This window comes from Phyllobates terribilis, unplaced genomic scaffold, assembly GCF_046119375.1.
Source record: "Phyllobates terribilis strain yellow unplaced genomic scaffold, ASM4611937v1 Scaffold_10__3_contigs__length_209671492, whole genome shotgun sequence".
Taxonomy (NCBI): domain Eukaryota; kingdom Metazoa; phylum Chordata; class Amphibia; order Anura; family Dendrobatidae; genus Phyllobates; species Phyllobates terribilis.
The window spans coordinates 207,442,245-207,467,526 of record NW_027362770.1 but is presented as its reverse complement, the minus strand read 5'-3'; the positions used below and the strand labels follow the sequence as shown (position 1 = coordinate 207,467,526).

General features: G+C 54.3%; 1 protein-coding gene across 2 annotated transcripts in view; it reads left to right on the top strand.

The window, feature by feature from the left end:
• The window catches only part of PTPRO (protein tyrosine phosphatase receptor type O), a 621,455-nt gene that overhangs the window by 338,035 nt on the left and 258,138 nt on the right, over positions 1 to 25,282 (top strand). For both annotated transcript variants that reach the window (XM_073650602.1, XM_073650601.1), the window contains exon 14: positions 10,696 to 10,828. In XM_073650602.1, coding sequence (XP_073506703.1) covers positions 10,696 to 10,828 — 133 coding nt within the window. The remainder of the gene's footprint in view (positions 1 to 10,695; positions 10,829 to 25,282) is intronic.

Genomic DNA, 25,282 nt, shown 5'->3' with positions numbered 1-25,282 from the left:
AAGGCAACAAAGTTATGTAAACATAACCCCCCCATGTGCATCTCTCACCCCCCCATGTGCAGCTCACCCCCGTGCATCTCTCATCCCCCTCCGTGCATCTCTCATCCCCCTCCGTGCATCTCTCATCCCCCTCCGTGCATCTCTCATCTCTCCCCTCCCTCCCATGTGCATCTCTCATCTCTCCCCTCCCCCCATGTGCATCTCTCATCTCTCCCCTCCCGCCCATGTGCATCTCTCATCTCTCCCCTCCCCCATGTGCATCTCTCATCTCTCCCCTCCCCCCCATGTGGATCTCTCATCTCTCCCCTCCCCCATGTGCATCTCTCATCTCTCCCCTCCCCCCATGTGCATCTCTCATCTCTCCCCTCCCCCCATGTGCATCTCTCATCTCTCCCCTCCCCCCATGTGCATCTCTCATCTCTCCCCTCCCCCCATGTGGATCTCTCATCTCTCCCCTCCCCCATGTGCATCTCTCATCTCCCCCCCCATGTGCATCTCTCATCCCCCCCATGTGCATCTCTCATCCCCCCCATGTGCATCTCTCATCTCTCCCCTCCCTCCCATGTGCATCTCTCATCTCTCCCCTCCCCCCATGTGCATCTCTCATCTCTCCCCTCCCCCCCATGTGCATCTCTCATCTCTCCCCTCCCCCATGTGCATCTCTCATCTCTCCCCTCCCCCCCATGTGGATCTCTCATCTCTCCCCTCCCCCATGTGCATCTCTCATCTCTCCCCTCCCCCCATGTGCATCTCTCATCTCTCCCCTCCCCCCATGTGCATCTCTCATCTCTCCCCTCCCCCCATGTGCATCTCTCATCTCTCCCCTCCCCCCATGTGGATCTCTCATCTCTCCCCTCCCCCATGTGCATCTCTCATCTCTCCCCTCCCCCCCATGTGGATCTCTCATCTCTCCCCTCCCCCATGTGCATCTCTCATCTCTCCCCTACCCCCCATGTGGATCTCTCATCTCTCCCCTCCCCCATGTGCATCTCTCATCTCTCCCCTCCCCCCATGTGCATATCTCATCTCTCCCCTCCCCCCCATGTGCATCTCTCATCTCTCCCCTCCCCCCCATGTGCATCTCTCATCTCTCCCCTCCCCCATGTGCATCTCTCATCTCTCCCCTCCCCCCATGTGCATCTCTCATCTCTCCCCTCCCCTCCATGTGCATCTCTCATCTCTCCCCTCCCCCCATGTGCATCTCTCATCTCTCCCCTCCCCCCCCATGTGCATCTCTCATCCCTCCCCTCCCCCATGTGCATCTCTCATCTCTCCCCTCCCCCCATGTGGATCTCTCATCTCTCCCCTCCCCCATGTGCATCTCTCATCTCTCCCCTCCCCCCCATGTGGATCTCTCATCTCTCCCCTCCCCCATGTGCATCTCTCATCTCTCCCCTCCCCCCCATGTGGATCTCTCATCTCTCCCCTCCCCCCCGTGCATCTCTCATCCCCCCCCGTGCATCTCTCATCTCTCCCCTCCCTCCCATGTGCATCTCTCATCTCTCCCCTCCCCCCATGTGCATCTCTCATCTCTCCCCTCCCCCCATGTGCATCTCTCATCTCTCCCCTCCCCCCCATGTGCATCTCTCATCTCTCCCCTCCCCCATGTGCATCTCTCATCTCTCCCCTCCCCCCCATGTGGATCTCTCATCTCTCCCCTCCCCCATGTGCATCTCTCATCTCTCCCCTCCCCCCATGTGCATCTCTCATCTCTCCCCTCCCCCCATGTGCATCTCTCATCTCTCCCCTCCCCCCATGTGCATCTCTCATCTCTCCCCTCCCCCCATGTGGATCTCTCATCTCTCCCCTCCCCCATGTGCATCTCTCATCTCTCCCCTCCCCCCCATGTGGATCTCTCATCTCTCCCCTCCCCCATGTGCATCTCTCATCTCTCCCCTCCCCCCCATGTGGATCTCTCATCTCTCCCCTCCCCCATGTGCATCTCTCATCTCTCCCCTCCCCCCATGTGCATCTCCCATTCCCCCCACTCCTAGTTAATTGTATTTAAAAAAAAAATAAAACTTGTTATACTTACCCCCATGCGATCCCTGCAGAATCCTGGCGCTCGTCCAAATCGCTGACACCAGGTTCTCCTGACTTCCGGCCATGTGACGGCGCCGTCACATGACCGGAAGTCAGGGGAATCATGAAGGTGCTGCCGCAGCAGCGCAGCGCTAAGATGTCCCGGACCCGGCGCTTAGCATGCGGCCGGGGGCCCCATGAGGAGAGAGACGCACAAGAGGGGGGCTCCGAGGGGGCTCCTACCGGCCGGGCCCCATACTGGAGTCAGGGCAGTCATGCCCTGATGGCGGCCCTGCTGGAGGCTGGAGGGGCCCCCTCTCCCCGCGGACCGGCTGAAAAACCCCAACGGCCCGGTCCTGGTCCGCGGACCGGCGGTTGGGGACCTCTGGCCTAGAGTACACCGTACCCTGCGTGTAGCCTAGAGTACACCGTACCCTGCGTGTAGCCTAGAGTACACCGTACCCTGCGTGTAGCCTAGAGTACACCGTACCCTGCGTGTAGCCTAGAGTCCACTGTGCCCTGCGTGTAGCCTAGAGTCCACTGTGCCCTGCGTGTAGCCTAGAGTCCACCGTACCCTGCGTGTAGCCTAGAGTACACCGTACCCTGGGTGTAGCCTAGAGTCCACCGTACCCTGCGTGTAGCCTAGAGTCCACTGTGCCCTGCGTGTAGCCTAGAGTCCACTGTGCCCTGCGTGTAGCCTAGAGTCCACCGTACCCTGCGTGTAGCCTAGAGTACACCGCGCCCTGCGTGTAGCCTAGAGTCCACCGTACCCTGCGTGTAGCCTAGAGTACACCGCGCCCTGCGTGTAGCCTAGAGTCCACCGTACCCTGCGTGTAGCCTAGAGTCCACTGTGCCCTGCGTGTAGCCTAGAGTCCACTGTGCCCTGCGTGTAGCCTAGAGTACACCGTACTCTGCGTGTAGCCTAGAGTACACCTTTCCCTGCGTGTAGCCTAGAGTACACCGTGCCCTGCGTGTAGCCTAGAGTACACTGCTCCCTGCGTGTAGCCTAGAGTACACCGCTCCCTGCGTGTAGCCTAGAGTACACCGCTCCCTGCGTGTAGCCTAGAGTACACCGCTCCCTGCGTGTAGCCTAGAGTACACCGTGCCCTGCGTGTAGCCTAGAGTACACCGCTCCCTGCGTGTAGCCTAGAGTACACCGCGCCCTGCGTGTAGCCTAGAGTACACCGTGCCCTGCGTGTAGCCTAGAGTACACCGCTCCCTGCGTGTAGCCTAGAGTACACCATGCCCTGCGTGTAGCCTAGAGTACACTGCTCCCTGCGTGTAGCCTAGAGTACACTGCTCCCTGCGTGTAGCCTAGAGTACATCGCTCCCTGCGTGTAGCCTAGAGTACACCGCTCCCTGCGTGTAGCCTAGAGTACACCGTACCCTGCGTGTAGCCTAGAGTACACCGCGCCCTGCGTGTAGCCTAGAGTACACCATACCCTGCGTGTAGCCTAGAGTACACCGTGCCCTGCGTGTAGCCTAGAGTACACCGTGCCCTGCGTGTAGCCTAGAGTACACCGTGCCCTGCGTGTAGCCTAGAGTACACCGTACCCTGCGTGTAGCCTAGAGTCCACCGTGCCCTGCGTGTAGCCTAGAGTCCACCGTGCCCTGCGTGTAGCCTAGAGTCCACCATGCCCTGCGTGTAGCCTAGAGTACACCGTACCCTGCGTGTAGCCTAGAGTCCACCGTGCCCTGCGTGTAGCCTAGAGTACACCGTACCCTGCGTGTAGCCTAGAGTACACCGTACCCTGCGTGTAGCCTAGAGTACACCGTGCCCTGCGTGTAGCCTAGAGTCCACCGTGCCCTGCGTGTAGCCTAGAGTACCTCGTGCCCTGCGTGTAGCCTAGAGTACACCGTACCCTGCGTGTAGCCTAGAGTACACGTACCCTGCGTGTAGCCTAGAGTCCACCGTGCTCTGCGTGTAGCCTAGAGTACACCGCTCCCTGCGTGTAGCCTAGAGTGCACCGTACCCTGCGTGTAGCCTAGAGTCCACCGTACCCTGCGTGTAGCCTAGAGTCCACCGTATCATGCGTGTAGCCTAGAGTCCACCGCTCCCTGCGTGTAGCCTAGAGTACACCGTACCCTGCGTGTAGCCTAGAGTCCACCGTACCCTGCGTGTAGCCTAGAGTACACCGTACCCTGCGTGTAGCCTAGAGTACACCGTACCCTGCGTGTAGCCTAGAGTCCACCATGCCCTGCGTGTAGCCTAGAGTACACTGCTCCCTGCGTGTAGCCTAGAGTACACTGCTCCCTGCGTGTAGCCTAGAGTACATCGCTCCCTGCGTGTAGCCTAGAGTACACCGCTCCCTGCGTGTAGCCTAGAGTACACGTACCCTGCGTGTAGCCTAGAGTCCACCGTGCTCTGCGTGTAGCCTAGAGTACACCGTGCCCTGCGTGTAGCCTAGAGTACACCGTGCCCTGCGTGTAGCCTAGAGTACACCGTGCCCTGCGTGTAGCCTAGAGTACACCGTACCCTGCGTGTAGCCTAGAGTCCACCGTGCCCTGCGTGTAGCCTAGAGTCCACCGTGCCCTGCGTGTAGCCTAGAGTCCACCATGCCCTGCGTGTAGCCTAGAGTCCACCGTACCCTGCGTGTAGCTTAGAGTCCACCGTACCCTGCGTGTAGCCTAGAGTCCACCGTACCCTGCGTGTAGCCTAGAGTCCACCGTACCCTGCGTGTAGCCTAGAGTACACCGTACCCTGCGTGTAGCCTAGAGTACACCGCGCCCTGCGTGTAGCCTAGAGTACACCATACCCTGCGTGTAGCCTAGAGTACACCGTGCCCTGCGTGTAGCCTAGAGTACACCGTGCCCTGCGTGTAGCCTAGAGTACACCGTGCCCTGCGTGTAGCCTAGAGTACACCGTACCCTGCGTGTAGCCTAGAGTCCACCGTGCCCTGCGTGTAGCCTAGAGTCCACCGTGCCCTGCGTGTAGCCTAGAGTCCACCATGCCCTGCGTGTAGCCTAGAGTACACCGTACCCTGCGTGTAGCCTAGAGTCCACCGTGCCCTGCGTGTAGCCTAGAGTACACCGTACCCTGCGTGTAGCCTAGAGTACACCGTACCCTGCGTGTAGCCTAGAGTACACCGTGCCCTGCGTGTAGCCTAGAGTCCACCGTGCCCTGCGTGTAGCCTAGAGTACCTCGTGCCCTGCGTGTAGCCTAGAGTACACCGTACCCTGCGTGTAGCCTAGAGTACACGTACCCTGCGTGTAGCCTAGAGTCCACCGTGCTCTGCGTGTAGCCTAGAGTACACCGCTCCCTGCGTGTAGCCTAGAGTGCACCGTACCCTGCGTGTAGCCTAGAGTCCACCGTACCCTGCGTGTAGCCTAGAGTCCACCGTATCATGCGTGTAGCCTAGAGTCCACCGCTCCCTGCGTGTAGCCTAGAGTACACCGTACCCTGCGTGTAGCCTAGAGTCCACCGTACCCTGCGTGTAGCCTAGAGTACACCGTACCCTGCGTGTAGCCTAGAGTACACCGTACCCTGCGTGTAGCCTAGAGTCCACTGTGCTCTGCGTGTAGCCTAGAGTCCACTGTGCTCAGCGTTTAGCCTAGAGTACACCGTACCCTGCGTGTAGCCTAGAGTCCACCGCTCCCTGCGTGTAGCCTAGAGTACACCGTACCCTGCTTGTAGCCTAAAGTACACCGTACCCTGCTTGTAGCCTAGAGTACACCGTACCCTGCGTGTAGCCTAGAGTACACCGTGCCCTGCGTGTAGCCTAGAGTCCACTGTGCTCTGCGTGTAGCCTAGAGTCCACCGCTCCCTGCGTGTAGCCTAGAGTACACCGTACCCTGCTTGTAGCCTAGAGTACACCGTACCCTGCGTGTAGCCTAGAGTACACCGTGCCCTGCATGTAGCCTAGAGTCCACCGTGCTCTGCGTGTAGCCTAGAGTACACCGCTCCCTGCGTGTAGCCTAGAGTGCACCGTACCCTGCGTGTAGCCTAGAGTCCACCGTACCCTGCGTGTAGCCTAGAGTCCACCGTACCCTGCGTGTAGCCTAGAGTCCACCATACCCTGCGTGTAGCCTAGAGTCCACCGCTCCCTGCGTGTAGCCTAGAGTACACCGTACCCTGCGTGTAGCCTAGAGTCCACCGTACCCTGCGTGTAGCCTAGAGTACACCGTACCCTGCGTGTAGCCTAGAGTACACCGTACCCTGCGTGTAGCCTAGAGTCCACTGTGCTCTGCGTGTAGCCTAGAGTCCACTGTGCTCAGCGTTTAGCCTAGAGTACACCGTGCCCTGCGTGTAGCCTAGAGTCCACCGCTCCCTGCGTGTAGCCTAGAGTACACCGTACCCTGCTTGTAGCCTAAAGTACACCGTACCCTGCTTGTAGCCTAGAGTACACCGTACCCTGCGTGTAGCCTAGAGTACACCGTGCCCTGCGTGTAGCCTAGAGTCCACTGTGCTCTGCGTGTAGCCTAGAGTCCACCGCTCCCTGCGTGTAGCCTAGAGTACACCGTACCCTGCTTGTAGCCTAGAGTACACCGTACCCTGCGTGTAGCCTAGAGTACACCGTGCCCTGCATGTAGCCTAGAGTCCACCGTGCTCTGCGTGTAGCCTAGAGTACACCGCTCCCTGCGTGTAGCCTAGAGTCCACCGTACCCTGCGTGTAGCCTAGAGTCCACCGTACCCTGCGTGTAGCCTAGAGTCCACCGTACCCTGCGTGTAGCCTAGAGTCCACCATACCCTGCGTGTAGCCTAGAGTCCACCGCTCCCTGCGTGTAGCCTAGAGTCCACCGTACCCTGCGTGTAGCCTAGAGTCCACCTTACCCTGCGTGTAGCCTAGAGTACACCGTACCCTGCGTGTAGCCTAGAGTCCACTGTGCTCTGCGTGTAGCCTAGAGTCCACTGTGCTCTGCGTGTAGCCTAGAGTACATCGTACCCTGCGTGTAGCCTAGAGTCCACCGCTCCCTGCGTGTAGCCTAGAGTACACCGTACCCTGCTTGTAGCCTAGAGTACACCGTACCCTGCGTGTAGCCTAGAGTCCACCGTACCCTGCGTGTAGCCTAGAGTACACCGTACCCTGCGTGTAGCCTAGAGTCCACCGTACCCTGCTTGTAGCCTAGAGTACACCGTACCCTGCGTGTAGCCTAGAGTCCACCGTGCCCTGCGTGTAGCCTAGAGTCCACCGTACCCTGCGTGTAGCCTAGAGTCCACCGTACCCTGCGTGTAGCCTAGAGTACACCGTACCCTGCGTGTAGCCTATAGTCCACTGTGCCCTGCGTGTAGCCTAGAGTCCACCGTACCCTGCGTGTAGCCTAGAGTCCACCGTGCCCTGCGTGTAGCCTGGAGTCCACTGTGCCCTGCGTGTAGCCTAGAGTCCACCGTACCCTGCGTGTAGCCTAGAGTCCACCGTACCCTGCGTGTAGCCTAGAGTCCACCGTACCCTGCGTGTAGCCTAGAGTCCACCGTACCCTGCGTGTAGCCTAGAGTCCACCGTGCCCTGCGTGTAGCCTAGAGTCCACCGTGCCCTGCGTGTAGCCTAGAGTCCACCGTGCCCTGCGTGTAGCCTAGAGTCCACAGTGCCCTGCGTGTAGCCTAGAGTCCACCGTGCCCTGCGTGTAGCCTAGAGTCCACCGTGCCCTGCGTGTAGCCTAGAGTCCACCGTGCCCTGCGTGTAGCCTAGAGTCCACCGTACCCTGCGTGTAGCCTAGAGTCCACCGTGCCCTGCGTGTAGCCTAGAGTCCACCGTGCCCTGCGTGTAGCCTAGAGTCCACCGTGCCCTGCGTGTAGCCTAGAGTCCACCGTACCCTGCGTGTAGCCTAGAGTCCACCGTACCCTGCGTGTAGCCTAGAGTCCACCGTACCCTGCGTGTAGCCTAGAGTCCACCGTACCCTGCGTGTAGCCTAGAGTCCACCGTACCCTGCGTGTAGCCTAGAGTCCACCGTACCCTGCGTGTAGCCTAGAGTCCACCGTACCCTGCGTGTAGCCAAGAGTCCACCGTACCCTGCGTGTAGCCTAGAGTCCACCGTACCCTGCGTGTAGCCTAGAGTCCACCGTACCCTGCGTGTAGCCTAGAGTCCACCGTACCCTGCGTGTAGCCTAGAGTCCACCGTACCCTGCGTGTAGCCTAGAGTCCACCGTACCCTGCGTGTAGCCTAGAGTCCACCGTGCCCTGCGTGTAGCCTAGAGTCCACCGTGCCCTGCGTGTAGCCTATAGTCCACCGTGCCCTGCGTGTAGCCTAGAGTCCACCGTACCCTGCGTGTAGCCTACAGTCCACCGTACCCTGCGTGTAGCCTAGAGTCCACCGTACCCTGCGTGTAGCCTATAGTCCACCGTGCCCTGCGTGTAGCCTAGAGTCCACCGTGCCCTGCGTGTAGCCTAGAGTCCACCGTGCCCTGCGTGTAGCCTAGAGTCCACCGTGCCCTGCGTGTAGCCTAGAGTCCACCGTACCCTGCGTGTAGCTTAGAGTCCACCGTACCCTGCGTGTAGCCTAGAGTCCACCGTACCCTACGTGTAGCCTAGAGTCCACCGTACCCTGCGTGTAGCCTAGAGTCCACCGTGCCCTGCGTGTAGCCTAGAGTCCACCGTACCCTGCGTGTAGCCTAGAGTCCACCGTACCCTGCGTGTAGCCTAGAGTCCACCGTACCCTGCGTGTAGCCTAGAGTCCACCGTGCCCTGCGTGTAGCCTAGAGTCCACCGTACCCTGCGTGTAGCCTAGAGTCCACCGTGCCCTGCGTGTAGCCTAGAGTCCACCGTGCCCTGCGTGTAGCCTAGAGTACACCGTACCCTGCGTGTAGCCTAGAGTCCACCGTACCCTGCGTGTAGCCTAGAGTCCACCGTACCCTGCGTGTAGCCTAGAGTCCACCGTACCCTGCGTGTAGCCTAGAGTCCACCGTACCCTGCGTGTAGCCTAGAGTCCACCGTGCCCTGCGTGTAGCCTAGAGTCCACCGTACCCTGCGTGTAGCCTAGAGTCCACCGTACCCTGCGTGTAGCCTAGAGTCCACCGTACCCTGCGTGTAGCCTAGAGTCCACCGTACCCTGCGTGTAGCCTAGAGTCCACCGTGCCCTGCGTGTAGCCTAGAGTCCACCGTACCCTGCGTGTAGCCTAGAGTCCACCGTACCCTGCGTGTAGCCTAGAGTCCACCGTACCCTGCGTGTAGCCTAGAGTCCACCGTACCCTGCGTGTAGCCTAGAGTCCACCGTACCCTGCGTGTAGCCTAGAGTCCACCGTACCCTGCGTGTAGCCTAGAGTCCACCGTGCCCTGCGTGTAGCCTAGAGTCCACCGTGCCCTGCGTGTAGCCTAGAGTCCACCGTGCCCTGCGTGTAGCCTAGAGTCCACCGTGCCCTGCGTGTAGCCTAGAGTCCACCGTGCCCTGCGTGTAGCCTAGAGTCCACCGTGCCCTGCGTGTAGCCTAGAGTCCACCGTACCCTGCGTGTAGCCTAGAGTCCACCGTGCCCTGCGTGTAGCCTAGAGTCCACCGTGCCCTGCGTGTAGCCTAGAGTCCACCGTGCCCTGCGTGTAGCCTAGAGTCCACCGTGCCCTGCGTGTAGCCTAGAGTCCACCGTACCCTGCGTGTAGCCTAGAGTCCACCGTACCCTGCGTGTAGCCTAGAGTCCACCGTACCCTGCGTGTAGCCTAGAGTCCACCGTACCCTGCGTGTAGCCTAGAGTCCACCGTACCCTGCGTGTAGCCTAGAGTCCACCGTACCCTGCGTGTAGCCTAGAGTCCACCGTACCCTGCGTGTAGCCTAGAGTCCACCGTACCCTGCGTGTAGCCTAGAGTCCACCGTACCCTGCGTGTAGCCTAGAGTCCACCGTACCCTGCGTGTAGCCTAGAGTCCACCGTACCCTGCGTGTAGCCTAGAGTCCACCGTACCCTGCGTGTAGCCTAGAGTCCACCGTGCCCTGCGTGTAGCCTAGAGTCCACCGTACCCTGCGTGTAGCCTAGAGTCCACCGTGCCCTGCGTGTAGCCTAGAGTCCACCGTGCCCTGCGTGTAGCCTAGAGTCCACCGCTCCCTGCGTGTAGCCTAGAGTCCACCGCTCCCTGCGTGTAGCCTAGAGTCCACCGTGCCCTGAGTGTAGCCTAGAGTCCACCGTGCCCTGCGTGTAGCCTAGAGTCCACCGTGCCCTGCGTGTAGCCTAGAGTCCACCGTACCCTGCGTGTAGCCTAGAGTCCACCGTACCCTGCGTGTAGCCTAGAGTACACCGTGCCCTGCGTGTAGCCTAGAGTCCACCGTGCCCTGCGTGTAGCCTAGAGTCCACCGTACCCTGCGTGTAGCCTAGAGTCCACCGTGCCCTGCGTGTAGCCTAGAGTCCACCGTACCCTGCGTGTAGCCTAGAGTCCACCGTACCCTGCGTGTAGCCTAGAGTCCACCGTGCCCTGCGTGTAGCCTAGAGTCCACCGTACCCTGCGTGTAGCCTAGAGTCCACCGTGCCCTGCGTGTAGCCTAGAGTCCACCGTGCCCTGCGTGTAGCCTAGAGTCCACCGTACCCTGCGTGTAGCCTAGAGTCCACCGTACCCTGCGTGTAGCCTAGAGTCCACCGTGCCCTGCGTGTAGCCTAGAGTCCACCGTACCCTGCGTGTAGCCTAGAGTCCACCATACCCTGCGTGTAGCCTAGAGTCCACCGTACCCTGCGTGTAGCCTAGAGTCCACCGTACCCTGCGTGTAGCCTAGAGTACACTTTCCCACCTGTAGAACAATCTTTCGTGTCATCATGTTCTCAGGATCCAGTGATCGTCTTCTCACATGTGGTAACAATATCCAGCCTCCGACCGGGGACATCATACAACTGCAGCCTCTGTGCGGTCAGCCATCGCAGTCCCAGCATTCCCACCTACATCGTGGTCTCCACATTGGGTAAGTGTCCAGCCCCGAATCCCGCTTCATTCTCTTTATTACGGACGCTTCGCCTCTCTCACAGTTAAAAGCCCACGATGCAGAAATGCGTGCGGATTGTACGTGCGGATTGTACATGCGGATTGTACGTGCGGATTGTACGTGCGGATTGTGCGTGCGGATTGTGCGTGTGGATTGTGCGTGCGGATTGTACGTGCGGATTGTACATGCGGATTGTACGTGCGGATTGTACGTGCGGATTGTGCGTACGGATTGTGCGTGTGGATTGTGCGTGCGGATTGTACGTGCGGATTGTGCGTGCGGATTGTACGTGCGGATTGTACGTGCGGATTGTACGTGCGGATTGTGCGTGCGGATTCTGCGTGCGGATTCTGCGTGCGGATTGTACGTGCGGATTGTGCGTGCGGATTGTACGTGCGGATTGTGCGTGCGGATTGTACGTGCGGATTGTGCGTGCGGATTGTACGTGCGGATTGTGCGTGCGGATTGTGCGTGCGGATTGTGCGTGCGGATTGTACGTGCTGATTGTGCGTGCGGATTGTACATGCGGATTGTACGTGCGGATTGTACGTGCGGATTGTGCGTGCGGATTGTGCGTGTGGATTGTGCGTGCGGATTGTACGTGCGGATTGTGCGTGCGGATTGTACGTGCGGATTGTACGTGCGGATTGTACGTGCGGATTGTGCGTGCGGATTGTGCGTGCGGATTCTGCGTGCGGATTGTACGTGCGGATTGTGCGTGCGGATTGTACGTGCGGATTGTGCGTGCGGATTGTACGTGCGGATTGTGCGTGCGGATTGTACGTGCGGATTGTGCGTGCGGATTGTGCGTGCGGATTGTACGTGCGGATTGTACGTGCGGATTGTACGTGCGGATTGTACATACGAATTATACATGCGGATTGTACGTGCGGATTGTACGTGCGGATTGTGCGTGCGGATTGTGCGTGCGGATTGTACATACGAATTATACATGCGGATTGTACGTGCGGATTGTACGTGCGGATTGTACGTGCGGATTGTGCGTGCGGATTGTACGTGCGGATTGTACGTGCGGATTGTGCGTGCGGATTGTGCGTGCGGATTGTACGTGCGGATTGTACGTGCGGATTGTACGTACGGATGGTGCGTGCGGATTGTACATGCGGATTGTACATGCGGATTGTACGTGCGGATTGTGCGTGCGGATTGTACGTGCAGATTGTACGTGCGGATTGTACATGCGGATTGTACGTGCGGATTGTACATGCGGATTGTACATGCGGATTGTACATGCGGATTGTACATGCTTTTTTCCTGCCAGGGACTTGCGAATTTGAAGCGTTCTTCACTTGCATTTCTGCATTCGGGTTGACAAGAGATTTTAGCATCACTTGGAAAGTGCTTGACAACTTGGTCACACTATATAAATCCATGCAACCGGCATATATGGTGTATACAGAGATACATGATAAGATCCTGTCTGCAGTCACCACTAGGGGGAGCTTCCTATATACAGAGATACATGATAAGATCCTGTCTGCAGACACCACTAGGTGGAGCTCCCAGTATACAGAGATACATGATAAGATCCTGTCTGCAGCCACCACTAGGGGGAGCTCCCTGTATACAGAGATACATGATAAGATCCTGCCTGCAGTCACCACTAGGGGGAGCTCCCTGTGTACAGAGATACATGATAAGATCCTGTCTGCAGCCACCACTAGGGGGAGCTCCCTGTATACAGAGATACATGATAAGATTCTGTCTGCAGCCACCACTAGGGGGAGCTCCCTGTATACACAGATACATGATGAGATTATGTCTGCAGCCACCACTAGGGGGAGCTCCCTGTATATAGAGATACATGATAAGATTCTGTCTGCAGTCACCACTAGGGGGATCTCCCTGTATACAGAGATACATGATAAGATCCTGTCTGCAGCCTCCACTAGGGGGAGCTCCCTGTATACAGAGATGCATGATAAGATTCTGTCTGCAGCCACCACTAGAGGGAGTTCCCTGTATACAGAGATACATGATAAGATTCTGTCTGCAGTCACCACTAGGGGGAGCTCCCTGTATACAGAGATACATGATAAGATTCTGTCTGCAGCCACCACTAGGGGGAGCTCCCTGTATACAGAGATACATGATAAGATTCTGTCTGCAGCCACCACTTGAGGGAGCTCCCTGTATACTGAGATACATGATAAGATCCTGTCTGCAACCACCACTAGGGGGAGCTCCCTGTATACAGAGATACATGATAAGTTCCTGTCTGCAACCACCACTAGGGGGAGCTCCCTGTATACAGAGATACATGATAAGATCCTGTCTGCAGTCACCACTAGGGGGAGCTCCCTGTATACAGAGATACATGATAAGATCCTGTCTGCAGTCACCACTAGAGGGAGCTCCCTGTATACAGAGATACATGATAAGATTCTGTCTGCAGTCACCACTAGGGGGAGCTCCCTGTATACAGAGATACGTTAAGATTCTGTCTGCAGCCTCCACTAGGGGGAGCTCCCTGTATACAGAGATACATTATAAGATCCTGTCTGCAGACACCAATAGGGGGAGCTCCCTGTATACAGAGATACATGATAAGATCCTGTCTGCAGCCACCACTAGGGGGAGCTCCCTGTATACAGAGATACATGATAAGATTCTGTCTGCAGCCACCACTAGGGGGAGCTCCCTGTATACAGAGATACATGATAAGATTCTGTCTGCAGCCACCACTAGGGGGAGCTCCCTGTATACAGAGGTACATGATAAGATTCTGTCTGCAGTCACCACTAGGGGGAGCTCCCTGTATACAGAGATACGTTAAGATTCTGTCTGCAGCCTCCACTAGGGGGAGCTCCCTGTATACAGAGATACATTATAAGATCCTGTCTGCAGACACCAATAGGGGGAGCTCCCTGTATACAGAGATACATGATAAGATCCTGTCTGCAGCCACCACTAGGGGGAGCTCCCTGTATACAGAGATACATGATAAGATTCTGTCTGCAGTCACCACTAGGGGGAGCTCCCTGTATACAGAGATACGTTAAGATTCTGTCTGCAGCCTCCACTAGGGGGAGCTCCCTGTATACAGAGATACATTATAAGATCCTGTCTGCAGACACCAATAGGGGGAGCTCCCTGTATACAGAGATACATGATAAGATCCTGTCTGCAGCCACCACTAGGGGGAGCTCCCTGTATACAGAGATACATGATAAGATCCTGTCTGCAGTCACCAATAGGGGGCGCTCCCTGTATACAGAGATACATGATAAGATTCTGTCTGCAGCCACCACTAGGGGGAGCTCCCTGTATACAGAGATACATGATAAGATTCTGTCTGCAGCCACCACTTGAGGGAGCTCCCTGTATACTGAGATACATGATAAGATCCTGTCTGCAACCACCACTAGGGGGAGCTCCCTGTATACAGAGATACATGATAAATTCCTGTCTGCAACCACCACTAGGGGGAGCTCCCTGTATACAGAGATACATGATAAGATCCTGTCTGCAGTCACCACTAGGGGGAGCTCCCTGTATACAGAGATACATGATAAGATCCTGTCTGCAGTCACCACTAGAGGGAGCTCCCTGTATACAGAGATTCATGATAAGTTCCTGTCTGCAACCACCACTAGGGGGAGCTCCCTGTATACAGAGATACATGATAAGATCCTGTCTGCAACCACCACTAGGGTGAGCTCCCTGTATACAGAGATACATGATATGATTCTGTCTGCAGCCACCACTAGGGGGAGCTCCCTGTATACAGAGATACAGGATAAGATTCTGTCTGCAGTCACCACTAGAGGGAGCTCCCTGTATACAGAGATACATGATAAGATTCTGTCTGCAGTCACCACTAGGCGGAGCTCCCTGTATACCGAGATACATGATAAGATCCTGTCTGCAGCCACCACTAGGGGGAGCTCCCTGTATACAGATATTCATGATAAGTTCCTGTCTGCAACCACCACTAGGGGGAGCTCCCTGTATACAGAGATACATGATAAGATCCTGTCTGCAACCACCACTAGGGTGAGCTCCCTGTATACAGAGATACATGATAAGATCCTGTCTGCAGCCACCACTAGGGGGAGCTCCCTGTATACAGAGATACACGATAAGATCCTGTCTGCAGCCACCACTAGAGGGAGCTCCCTGTATACAGAGATACATGATAAGATCCTGTCTGCAGCCACCACTAGGCGGAGCTCCCTGTATACCGAGATACATGATAAGATCCTGTCTGAAGCCACCACTAGTGGGAGCTCCCTGTATACAGAGATACATGATAAGATCCTGTCTGCAGCCTCCACTAGGGGGAGCACCCTTTATACAGAGATACACGATAAGATCCTGTCTGCAGCCACCACTAGGGGGAACTCCCTGTATACAGGCATACATGATAAGATCCTGTCTGCAGTCACCACTAGGGGAGCTTCCTATATACAGAGATACATGATAAGATCCTGTCTGCAGCCACCACTAGGGGGAGCTCCCTGTATACAGAGATAAATGATAAGATCCTGTATGCCGCCACCACTAGGGGGAGCACCATGTATACAGAGATACATGATAAGATCCTGTCTGCTGCCTCCACTAGGGGGAGCTCCCTGTATACAGAGGTACATGATAAGATCCTGTCTGCAGCCTCCACTAGGGGGAGCACCCTGTATACAGAGATACATGATAAGATCCTGTCTGCAGCCACCACTACGGGGAGCTCCCTGTATACAGAGATACATGATAAGATCCTGTCTGTAGTCACCACTAGAGGGAGCTCCCTGTATACAGAGATACAAGATAAGATCCTGTCTGTAGTCACCACTAGAGGGAGCTTCCTGTATGCAGAGATACATGATAAGATCCTGTCTGCAGTCACCACTAGAGGGAGCTCCCTGTATACAGAGATACATGATAAGATCCTGTCTGCAGCCTCCACTAGGGGGATCTCCCTGTATACAGAGACACATGATAAGATCCTGTCTGCTGCCACTGCTAGGGGGAGCTCCCTGTATACAGAGATACATGATAAGATCCTGTCTGAAGCCACCACTAGAGGGAGCTCCCTGTATACAGAGATACAAGATAAGATCCTGTCTGCAGCCACCACTAGGCGGAGCTCCCTGTATACCGAGATACATGATAAGATCCTGTCTGCAGCCACCACTAGGGGGAGCTCCCTGTATACAGAGATGCATGATAAGATCCTGTCTGCAACCACCACTAGGGGGAGCTCCCTGTATACTGAGATACATGATAAGATCCTGTCTGCAGCCACCACTAGGGGGAGCTCCCTGTATACAGAGATGCATGATCAGATTCTGTCTGCAGTCATCACTAGGGGGAGCTCCCTGTATACAGAGATACATGATAAAATTCTGTCTGCAGCCACCACTAGGGGGAGCTCCCTGTATACAGAGATACATGATAAGATCCTGTCTGCAGCCACCACTAGGGGGAGCTCCCTGTATACAGAGATACATGATAAGATCCTGTCTGCAACCACCCCTAGGGGGAGCTCCCTGTATACTGAGATACATGATAAGATCCTGTCTGCAGCCACCACTAGGGGGAGCTCCCTGTATACAGAGATGCATGATAAGATTCTGTCTGCAGTCACCACTAGGGGGAGCTCCCTGTATACAGAGATACATGATAAGATCCTGTCTGCAGCCACCACTAGGGGGAGCTCCCTGTATACAGAGATACATGATAAGATCCTGTCTGCAGCCACCACTAGGGGGAACACCCTGTATACAGAGATACATGATAAGATCCTGTCTGCAGCCACCACTAGGGGGAGCACCCTGTATACAGAGATACATGATAAGATCCTGTCTGCAGCCACCACTAGGGGGAGCTCCCTGTATACAGAGATACATGATAAGATCCTGTCTGCAGCCATCACTAGGGGGAGCTCCCTGTATACAGAGATACACGATAAGATCCTGTCTGCAGCCACCACTAGGGGGAGCTCCCTGTATACAGAGATACATGATAAGATCCTGTCTGCAGCCTCCACTAGGGGGAGCTCCCTGTATACAGAGATACATGATAAGATCCTGTCTGCAGCCTCCACTAGGGGGAGCTCCCTGTATACAGGCATACATGATAAGATCCTGTCTGCAGTCACCACTAGGGGAGCTTCCTATATACAGAGATACATGATAAGATCCTGTCTGCAGCCACCACTAGGGGGAGCTCCCTGTATACAGAGATAAATGATATGATCCTGTATGCCGCCACCACTAGGGGGAGCACCATGTATACAGAGATGCATGATAAGATCCTGTCTGCAGCCTCCACTAGGGGGAGCTCCCTGTATACAGAGGTACATGATAAGATCCTGTCTGCAGCCTCCACTAGGGGGAGCACCCTGTATACAGAGATACATGATAAGATCCTGTCTGCAGCCTCCACTAGGGGGAGCACCCTGTATACAGAGATACATGATAAGATCCTGTCTGTAGTCACCACTAGAGGGAGCTTCCTGTATACAGAGATACATGATAAGATCCTGTCTGCAGTCACCACTAGAGGGAGCTCCCTGTATACAGAGATACATGATAAGATCCTGTCTGCAGCCTCCACTAGGGGGATCTCCCTGTATACAGAGATACATGATAAGATCCTGTCTGCAGCAACCACTAGGGGGAGCTCCCTGTATACAGAGATACAAGATAAGATCCTGTCTGCTGCCACTACTAGGGGGAGCTCCCTGTATACAGAGATACATGATAAGATCCTGTCTGCAGCCACCACTAGAGGGAGCTCCCTGTATACAGAGATACAAGATAAGATCCTGTCTGCAGCCACCACTAGGCGGAGCTCCCTGTATACCGAGATACATGATAAGATCCTGTCTGCAGCCACCACTAGGGGGAGCTCCCTGTATACAGAGATACATGATAAGATCATGTCTGCAGCCATCACTAGGGGGAGCTCCCTGTATACAGAGATACATGATAAGATCCTGTCTGCAGCCACCACTAGGGGGAGCTCCCTGTATACAGAGATACATGATAAGATTCTGTCTGCAGCCACCACTAGGGGGAGCTCCCTGTATACAGAGATACATGATAAGATCCTGTCTGCAGTCACCACTAGGGGGAGCTCCCTGTATACAGAGATACATGATAAGATCCTGTCTGCAGCCACCACTAGGGGGAGCTCCCTGTATACAGAGATACATGATAAGATTCTGTCTGCAGTCACCACTAGGGGGAGCTCCCTGTATACAGAGATACATGATAGGATTCTGTCTGCAGCCACCACTAGGGGGAGCTCCCTGTATACAGAGATACATGATAGGATTCTGTCTGCAGCCACCACTAGGGGGAGCTCCCTGTATACAGAGATACATGATAAGATTCTGTCTGCAGTCACCACTAGGGGGAGCTCCCTGTATACAGAGATACATGATAGGATTCTTTCTGCAGCCACCACTAGGGGGAGCTCCCTGTATACAGAGATACATGATAAGATTCTGTCTGCAGTCACCACTAGGGTGCGCTCCCTGTATACAGAGATACATGATAGGATTCTGTCTGCAGCCACCACTAGGGGGAGCTCCCTGTATACAGAGATACATGATAGGATTCTGTCGGCAGCCACCACTAGGGGGAGCTCCCTGTATACAGAGATACATGATAAGATTCTGTCTGCAGTCACCACTAGGGGGAGCTCCCTGTATACAGAGATACATGATAGGATTCTGTCTGCAGCCACCACTAGGGGGAGCTCCCTGTATACAGAGATACATGATAAGATCCTGTCTGGAGCCACCACTAGGGGGAGCTCCCTGTATACAGAGATACATGATAAGATCCTGTCTGCAACCACCACTAGGGGGAGCTCCCTGTATACTGAGATACATGATAAGATCCTGTCTGCAGCCACCACTAGGGGGAGCTCCCTGTATACAGAGATGCATGATAAGATTCTGTCTGCAGTCACCACTAGGGGGAGCTCCCTGTATACAGAGATACATGATAAGATCCTGTCTGCAGCCACCACTAGGGGGAGCTCCCTGTATACAGAGATACATGATAAGATACTGTCTGCAGCCACCACTAGGGGGAGCACCCTGTATACAGAGATGCATGATAAGATCCTGTCTGCAGCCACCACTAGGGGGAGCACCCTGTATACAGAGATACATGATAAGATCCTGTCTGCAGCCACCACTAGGGGGAGCTCCCTGTATACAGAGATGCATGATAAGATCCTGTCTGCAGCCATCACTAGGGGGAGCTCCCTGTATACAGAGATACATGATAAGATCCTGTCTGCAGCCACCACTAGGGGGAGCTCCCTGTATACAGAGATACATGATAAGATTCTGTCTGCAGCCACCACTAGGGGGAGCTCCCTGTATACAGAGATACATGATAAGATCCTGTCTGCAGTCACCACTAGGGGGATCTCCCTGTATACAGAGATACATGATAAGATCCTGTCTGCAGCCACCACTAGGGGGAGCTCCCTGTATACAGAGATACATGATAAGATTCTGTCTGCAGTCACCACTAGCGGGAGCTCCCTGTATACAGAGATACATGATAGGATTCTGTCTGCAGCCACCACTAGGGGGAGCTCCCTGTATACAGAGATACATGATAGTATTCTGTCTGCAGCCACCACTAGGGGGAGCTCCCTGTATACAGAGATACATGATAAGATCCTGTCTGCAGCCACCACTAGGGGGAGCTCCCTGTATACAGAGATACAGGATAAGATTCTGTCTGCAGCCACCACTAGGGGGAGCTCCCTGTATGCAGAAATACATGATAAGATTCTGTCTGCAGCCACCACTAGGGGGAGCTCCCTGTATACAGAGATACATGATAAGATCCTGTCTACAGCCACCACTAGGGGGAGCTCCCTGTATACAGAGATACATGATAAGAATCTGTCTGCAGTCACCACTAGGGGGAGCTCCCTGTATACACAGATACATGATAAGATTCTGTCTGCAGCCACCACTAGGGGGAGCTCCCTGTATACAGAGATACATGATAAGATTCTGTCTGCAGTCACCACTAGGGGGAGCTCCCTGTATACAGAGATACATGATAGGATTCTGTCTGCAGCCACCACTAGGGGGAGCTCCCTGTATACAGAGATACATGATAAGATTCTGTCTGCAGTCACCACTAGGGGGAGCTCCCTGTATACAGAGATACATGATAGGATTCTGTCTGCAGCCACCTCTAGGGAGAGCTCCCTGTATACAGAGATACATGATAAGATCCTGTCTGCAGTCACCACTAGGGGGAGCTCCCTGTATACAGAGATACATGATAAGATCCTGTCTGCAGCCACCACTAGGGGGAGCTCCCTGTATACAGAGATACATGATAAGATTCTGTCTGCAGTCACCACTAGGGGGAGCTCCCTGTATACAGAGATACATGATAGGATTCTGTCTGCAGCCACCACTAGGGGGAGCTCCCTGTATACAGAGATACATGATAAGATTCTGTCTGCAGTCACCACTAGGGGGAGCTCCCTGTATACAGAGATACATGATAAGATTCTGTCTGCAGCCACCACTAGGGGGAGCTCCCTGTATACAGAGATACATGATAAGATTCTGTCTGCAGCCACCACTAGGGGGAGCTCCCTGTATACAGAGATACATGATAAGATCCTGTCTGCAGCCACCACTAGGGCGAGCTCCCTGTATACAGAGATACATGATAAGATCGTTCCTGCAGCCACCTCTAGGGAGAGCTCCCTGTATACTGAGATACATGATAAGATCATGTCTGCAGCCACCACTAGAGGGAGCTCCCTGTATAGAGAGATACAGGATAATATCCTGTCTGCAGCCACCACTAGGGGGAGCTCCCTGTATACAGAGATACATGATAAGATCCTGTCTGCAGCCACCACTAGGGGGAGCTCCCTGTATACAGAGATACATGATAAGATCCTGTCTGCAGCCACCACTAGGGGGAGCTCCCTGTATACAGAGATACATGACAAGATCCTGTCTGCAGCCACCACTAGGCGGAGCTCCCTGTATACCGAGATACATGATAACATCCTGTCTGCAGTCACCACTAGGGGGAGCTCCCTGTATACAGAGATACATGATAAGATCCTGTCTGCAGCCACCACTAGGGGGAGCTCCCTGTATACAGAGATACATGATAAGATTCTGTCTGCAGTCACCACTAGGGGGAGCTCCCTGTATACAGAGATACATGATAGGATTCTGTCTGCAGCCACCACTAGGGAGAGCTCCCTGTATACAGAGATACATGATAAGATTCTGTCTGCAGTCACCACTAGGGGGAGCTCCCTGTATACAGAGATACATGATAAGATTCTGTCTGCAGCCACCACTAGTGGGAGCTCCCTGTATACAGAGATACATGATAAGATTCTGTCTGCAGCCACCACTAGGGGGAGCTCCCTGTATACAGAGATACATGATAAGATCCTGTCTGCAGCCACCACTAGGGCGAGCTCCCTGTATACAGAGATACATGATAAGATCGTGTCTGCAGCCACCACTAGGGGGAGCTCCCTGTATACAGAGATATATGATAAGATCCTGTCTGCAGCCACCACTAGGGGGAGCTCCCTGTATACAGAGATACATGATAAGATCGTGTCTGCAGCCTCCACTAGAGGGAGCTCCCTGTATAGAGAGATACAGGATAAGATCCTGTCTGCAGCCACCACTAGGGGGAGCTCCCTGTATAGAGATACATGATAAGATCCTGTCTGCAGCCACCACTAGGGGGAGCTCCCTGTATACAGAGATACATGATAAGATCCTGTCTGCAGCCACCACTAGGGGGAGCTCCCTGTATACAGAGATACATGATAAGATCCTGTCTGCAGCCACCACTAGGGGGAGCTCCCTGTATACAGAGATACATGATAAGATCCTGTCTGCAGCCACCACTAGGCGGAGCTCCCTGTATACCGAGATACATGATAAGATCCTGTCTGCAGCCACCACTAGTGGGAGCTCCCTGTATACAGAGATACATGATAAGAACCTGTCTGCAGCCACCACTAGGGGGAGCACCCTTTATACAGAGGTACACGATAAGATCCTGTCTGCAGCCACCACTAGGGGGAGCTCCCTGTATACAGGCATACATGATAAGATCCTGTCTGCAGTCACCACTAGGGGAGCTTCCTATATACAGAGATACATGATAAGATCCTGTCTGCAGCCACCACTAGGGGGAGCTCCCTGTATACAGAGATACATGATAAGATCCTGTATGCCGCCACCACTAGGGGGAGCACCCTGTATACAGAGATACATGATAAGATCCTGTCTGCAGCCTCCACTAGGGGGAGCTCCCTGTATACAGAGGTACATGATAAGATCCTGTCTGCAGCCTCCACTAGGGGGAGCACCCTGTATACAGAGATACATGATAAGATCCTGTCTGCAGCCACCACTGCGGGGAGCTCCCTGTTTACAGAGATACATGATAAGATCCTGTCTGCAGTCACCACTAGAGGGAGCTTCCTGTATACAGAGATACATGATAAGATCCTGTCTGCAGTCACCACTAGAGGGAGCTCCCTGTATATAGAGATACATGATAAGATTCTGTCTGCTGTCACCACTAGGGGGAGCTCCCTGTATACAGAGATACATGATAAGATTCTGTCTGCAGTCACCACTAGGGGGAGCTCCCTGTATACAGAGATGCATGATAGGATTCTGTCTGCAGCCACCACTAGGGGGAGCTCCCTGTATACAGAGATACATGATAAGATTCTGTCTGCAGTCACCACTAGGGGGAGCTCCCTGTATACAGAGATACATGATAGGATTCTGTCTGCAGCCACCTCTAGGGAGAGCTCCCTGTATACAGAGATACATGATAAGATCCTGTCTGCAGTCACCACTAGGGGGAGCTCCCTGTATACAGAGATACATGATAAGATCCTGTCTGCAGCCACCACTAGGGGGAGCTCCCTGTATACAGAGATACATGATAAGATTCTGTCTGCAGTCACCACTAGGGGGAGCTCCCTGTATACAGAGATACATGATAGGATTCTGTCTGCAGCCACCACTAGGGGGAGCTCCCTGTATACAGAGATACATGATAAGATTCTGTCTGCAGTCACCACTAGGGGGAGCTCCCTGTATACAGAGATACATGATAAGATTCTGTCTGCAGCCACCACTAGGGGGAGCTCCCTGTATACAGAGATACATGATAAGATTCTGTCTGCAGCCACCACTAGGGGGAGCTCCCTGTATACAGAGATACATGATAAGATCCTGTCTGCAGCCACCACTAGGGGGAGCTCCCTGTATACAGAGATACATGATAAGATTCTGTCTGCAGTCACCACTAGGGGGAGCTCCCTGTCTACAGAGATACATGATAGGATTCTGTCTGCAGCCACCACTAGGGGGAGCTCCCTGTATACAGAGATACATGATAAGATTCTGTCTGCAGTCACTACTAGGGGGAGCTCCCTGTATACAGAGATACATGATAAGATTCTGTCTGCAGCCACCACTAGGGGGAGCACCCTGTATACAGAGAAACATGATGAGATTCTGTCTGCAGCCACCACTAGGAGGAGCTCCCTGTATACAGAGATACATGATAAGATCCTGTCTGCAGCCACCACTAGGGCGAGCTCCCTGTATACAGAGATACATGATAAGATCGTGTCTGCAGCCACCACTAGGGGGAGCTCCCTGTGTACAGAGATACATGATAAGATCCTGTCTGCAGCCACCACCAGGGGGAGCTCCCTGTATACAGAGATACATGATAAGATCGTGTCTGCAGCCTCCACTAGAGGGAGCTCCCTGTATAGAGATACATGATAAGATCCTGTCTGCAGCCACCACTAGGGGGAGCTCCCTGTATACAGAGATACATGATAAGATCCTGTCTGCAGCCACCATTAGGGGGAGCTCCCTGTATACAGAGATACATGATAAGATCCTGTCTGCAGCCACCACTAGGGGGAGCTCCCTGTATATAGAGATACATGATAAGATCCTGTCTGCAGCCACCACTAGGCGGAGCTCCCTGTATACCGAGATACATGATAAGATCGTGTCTGCAGCCACCACTAGTGGGAGCTCCCTGTATACAGAGATACATGATAAGATCCTGTCTGCAGCCTCCACTAGGGGGAGCACCCTTTATACAGAGATACACGATAAGATCCTGTCTGCAGCCACCACTAGGGGGTGGTCCCTGTATACAGGCATACATGATAAGATCCTGTCTGCAGTCACCACTAGGGGAGCTTCCTATATACAGAGATACATGATAAGATCCTGTCTGCAGCCACCACTAGGGGGAGCTCCCTGTATACAGAGATACATGATAAGATCCTGTATGCCGCCACCACTAGGGGGAGCACCCTGTATACAGAGATACATGATAAGATCCTGTCTGCAGCCTCCACTAGGGGGAGCTCCATGTATACAGAGGTACATGATAAGATCCTGTCTGCAGCCTCCACTAGGGGGAGCACCCTGTATACAGAGATACATGATTACATCCTGTCTGCAGCCACCACTACGGGGAGCTCCCTGTATACAGAGATACATGATAAGATCCTGTCTGCAGTCACCAGTAGAGGGAGCTTCCTGTATACAGAGATACATGATAAGATCCTGTCTGCAGTCACCACTAGAGGGATCTCCCTGTATACAGAGATACATGATAAGATCCTGTCTGCAGCCTCCACTAGGGGGAGCTCCCTGTATACAGAGATACAAGATAAGATCCTGTCTGCTGCCACTACTAGGGGGAGCTCCCTGTATACAGAGATACATGATAAGATCCTGTCTGCAGCCACCACTAGAGGGAGCTCCCTGTATACAGAGATACAAAATAAGATCCTGTCTGCAGCCACCACTAGGCGGAGCTCCCTGTATACCGAGATACATGATAAGATCCTGTCTGCAGCCACCACTAGGGGGAGCTCCCTGTATACAGAGATACATGATAAGATCCTGTCTGCAACCACCACTAGGGGGAGCTCCCTGTATACTGAGATACATGATAAGATCCTGTCTGCAGCCACCACTAGGGGGAGCTCCCTGTATACAGAGATGCATGATAAGATTCTGTCTGCAGTCACCACTAGGGGGAGCTCCCAGTATACAGAGATACATGATAAGATTCTGTCTGCAGCCACCACTAGGGGGAGCTCCCTGTATTCAGAGATACATGATAAGATCCTGTCTGCAGCCACCACTAGGGGGAGCTCCCTGTATACAGAGATACATGATAAGATTCTGTCTGCAGTCACCACTAGGGGGAGCTCCCTGTATACAGAGATACATGATAAGATTCTGTCTGCAACCACCACTAGGGGGAGCTCCCTGTATATAGAGATACATGATAAGATCCTGTCTGCAGCCACCACTAGGGGGAGCTCCCTGTATACAGAGATACAGTACAGACCAAAAGTTTGGACACA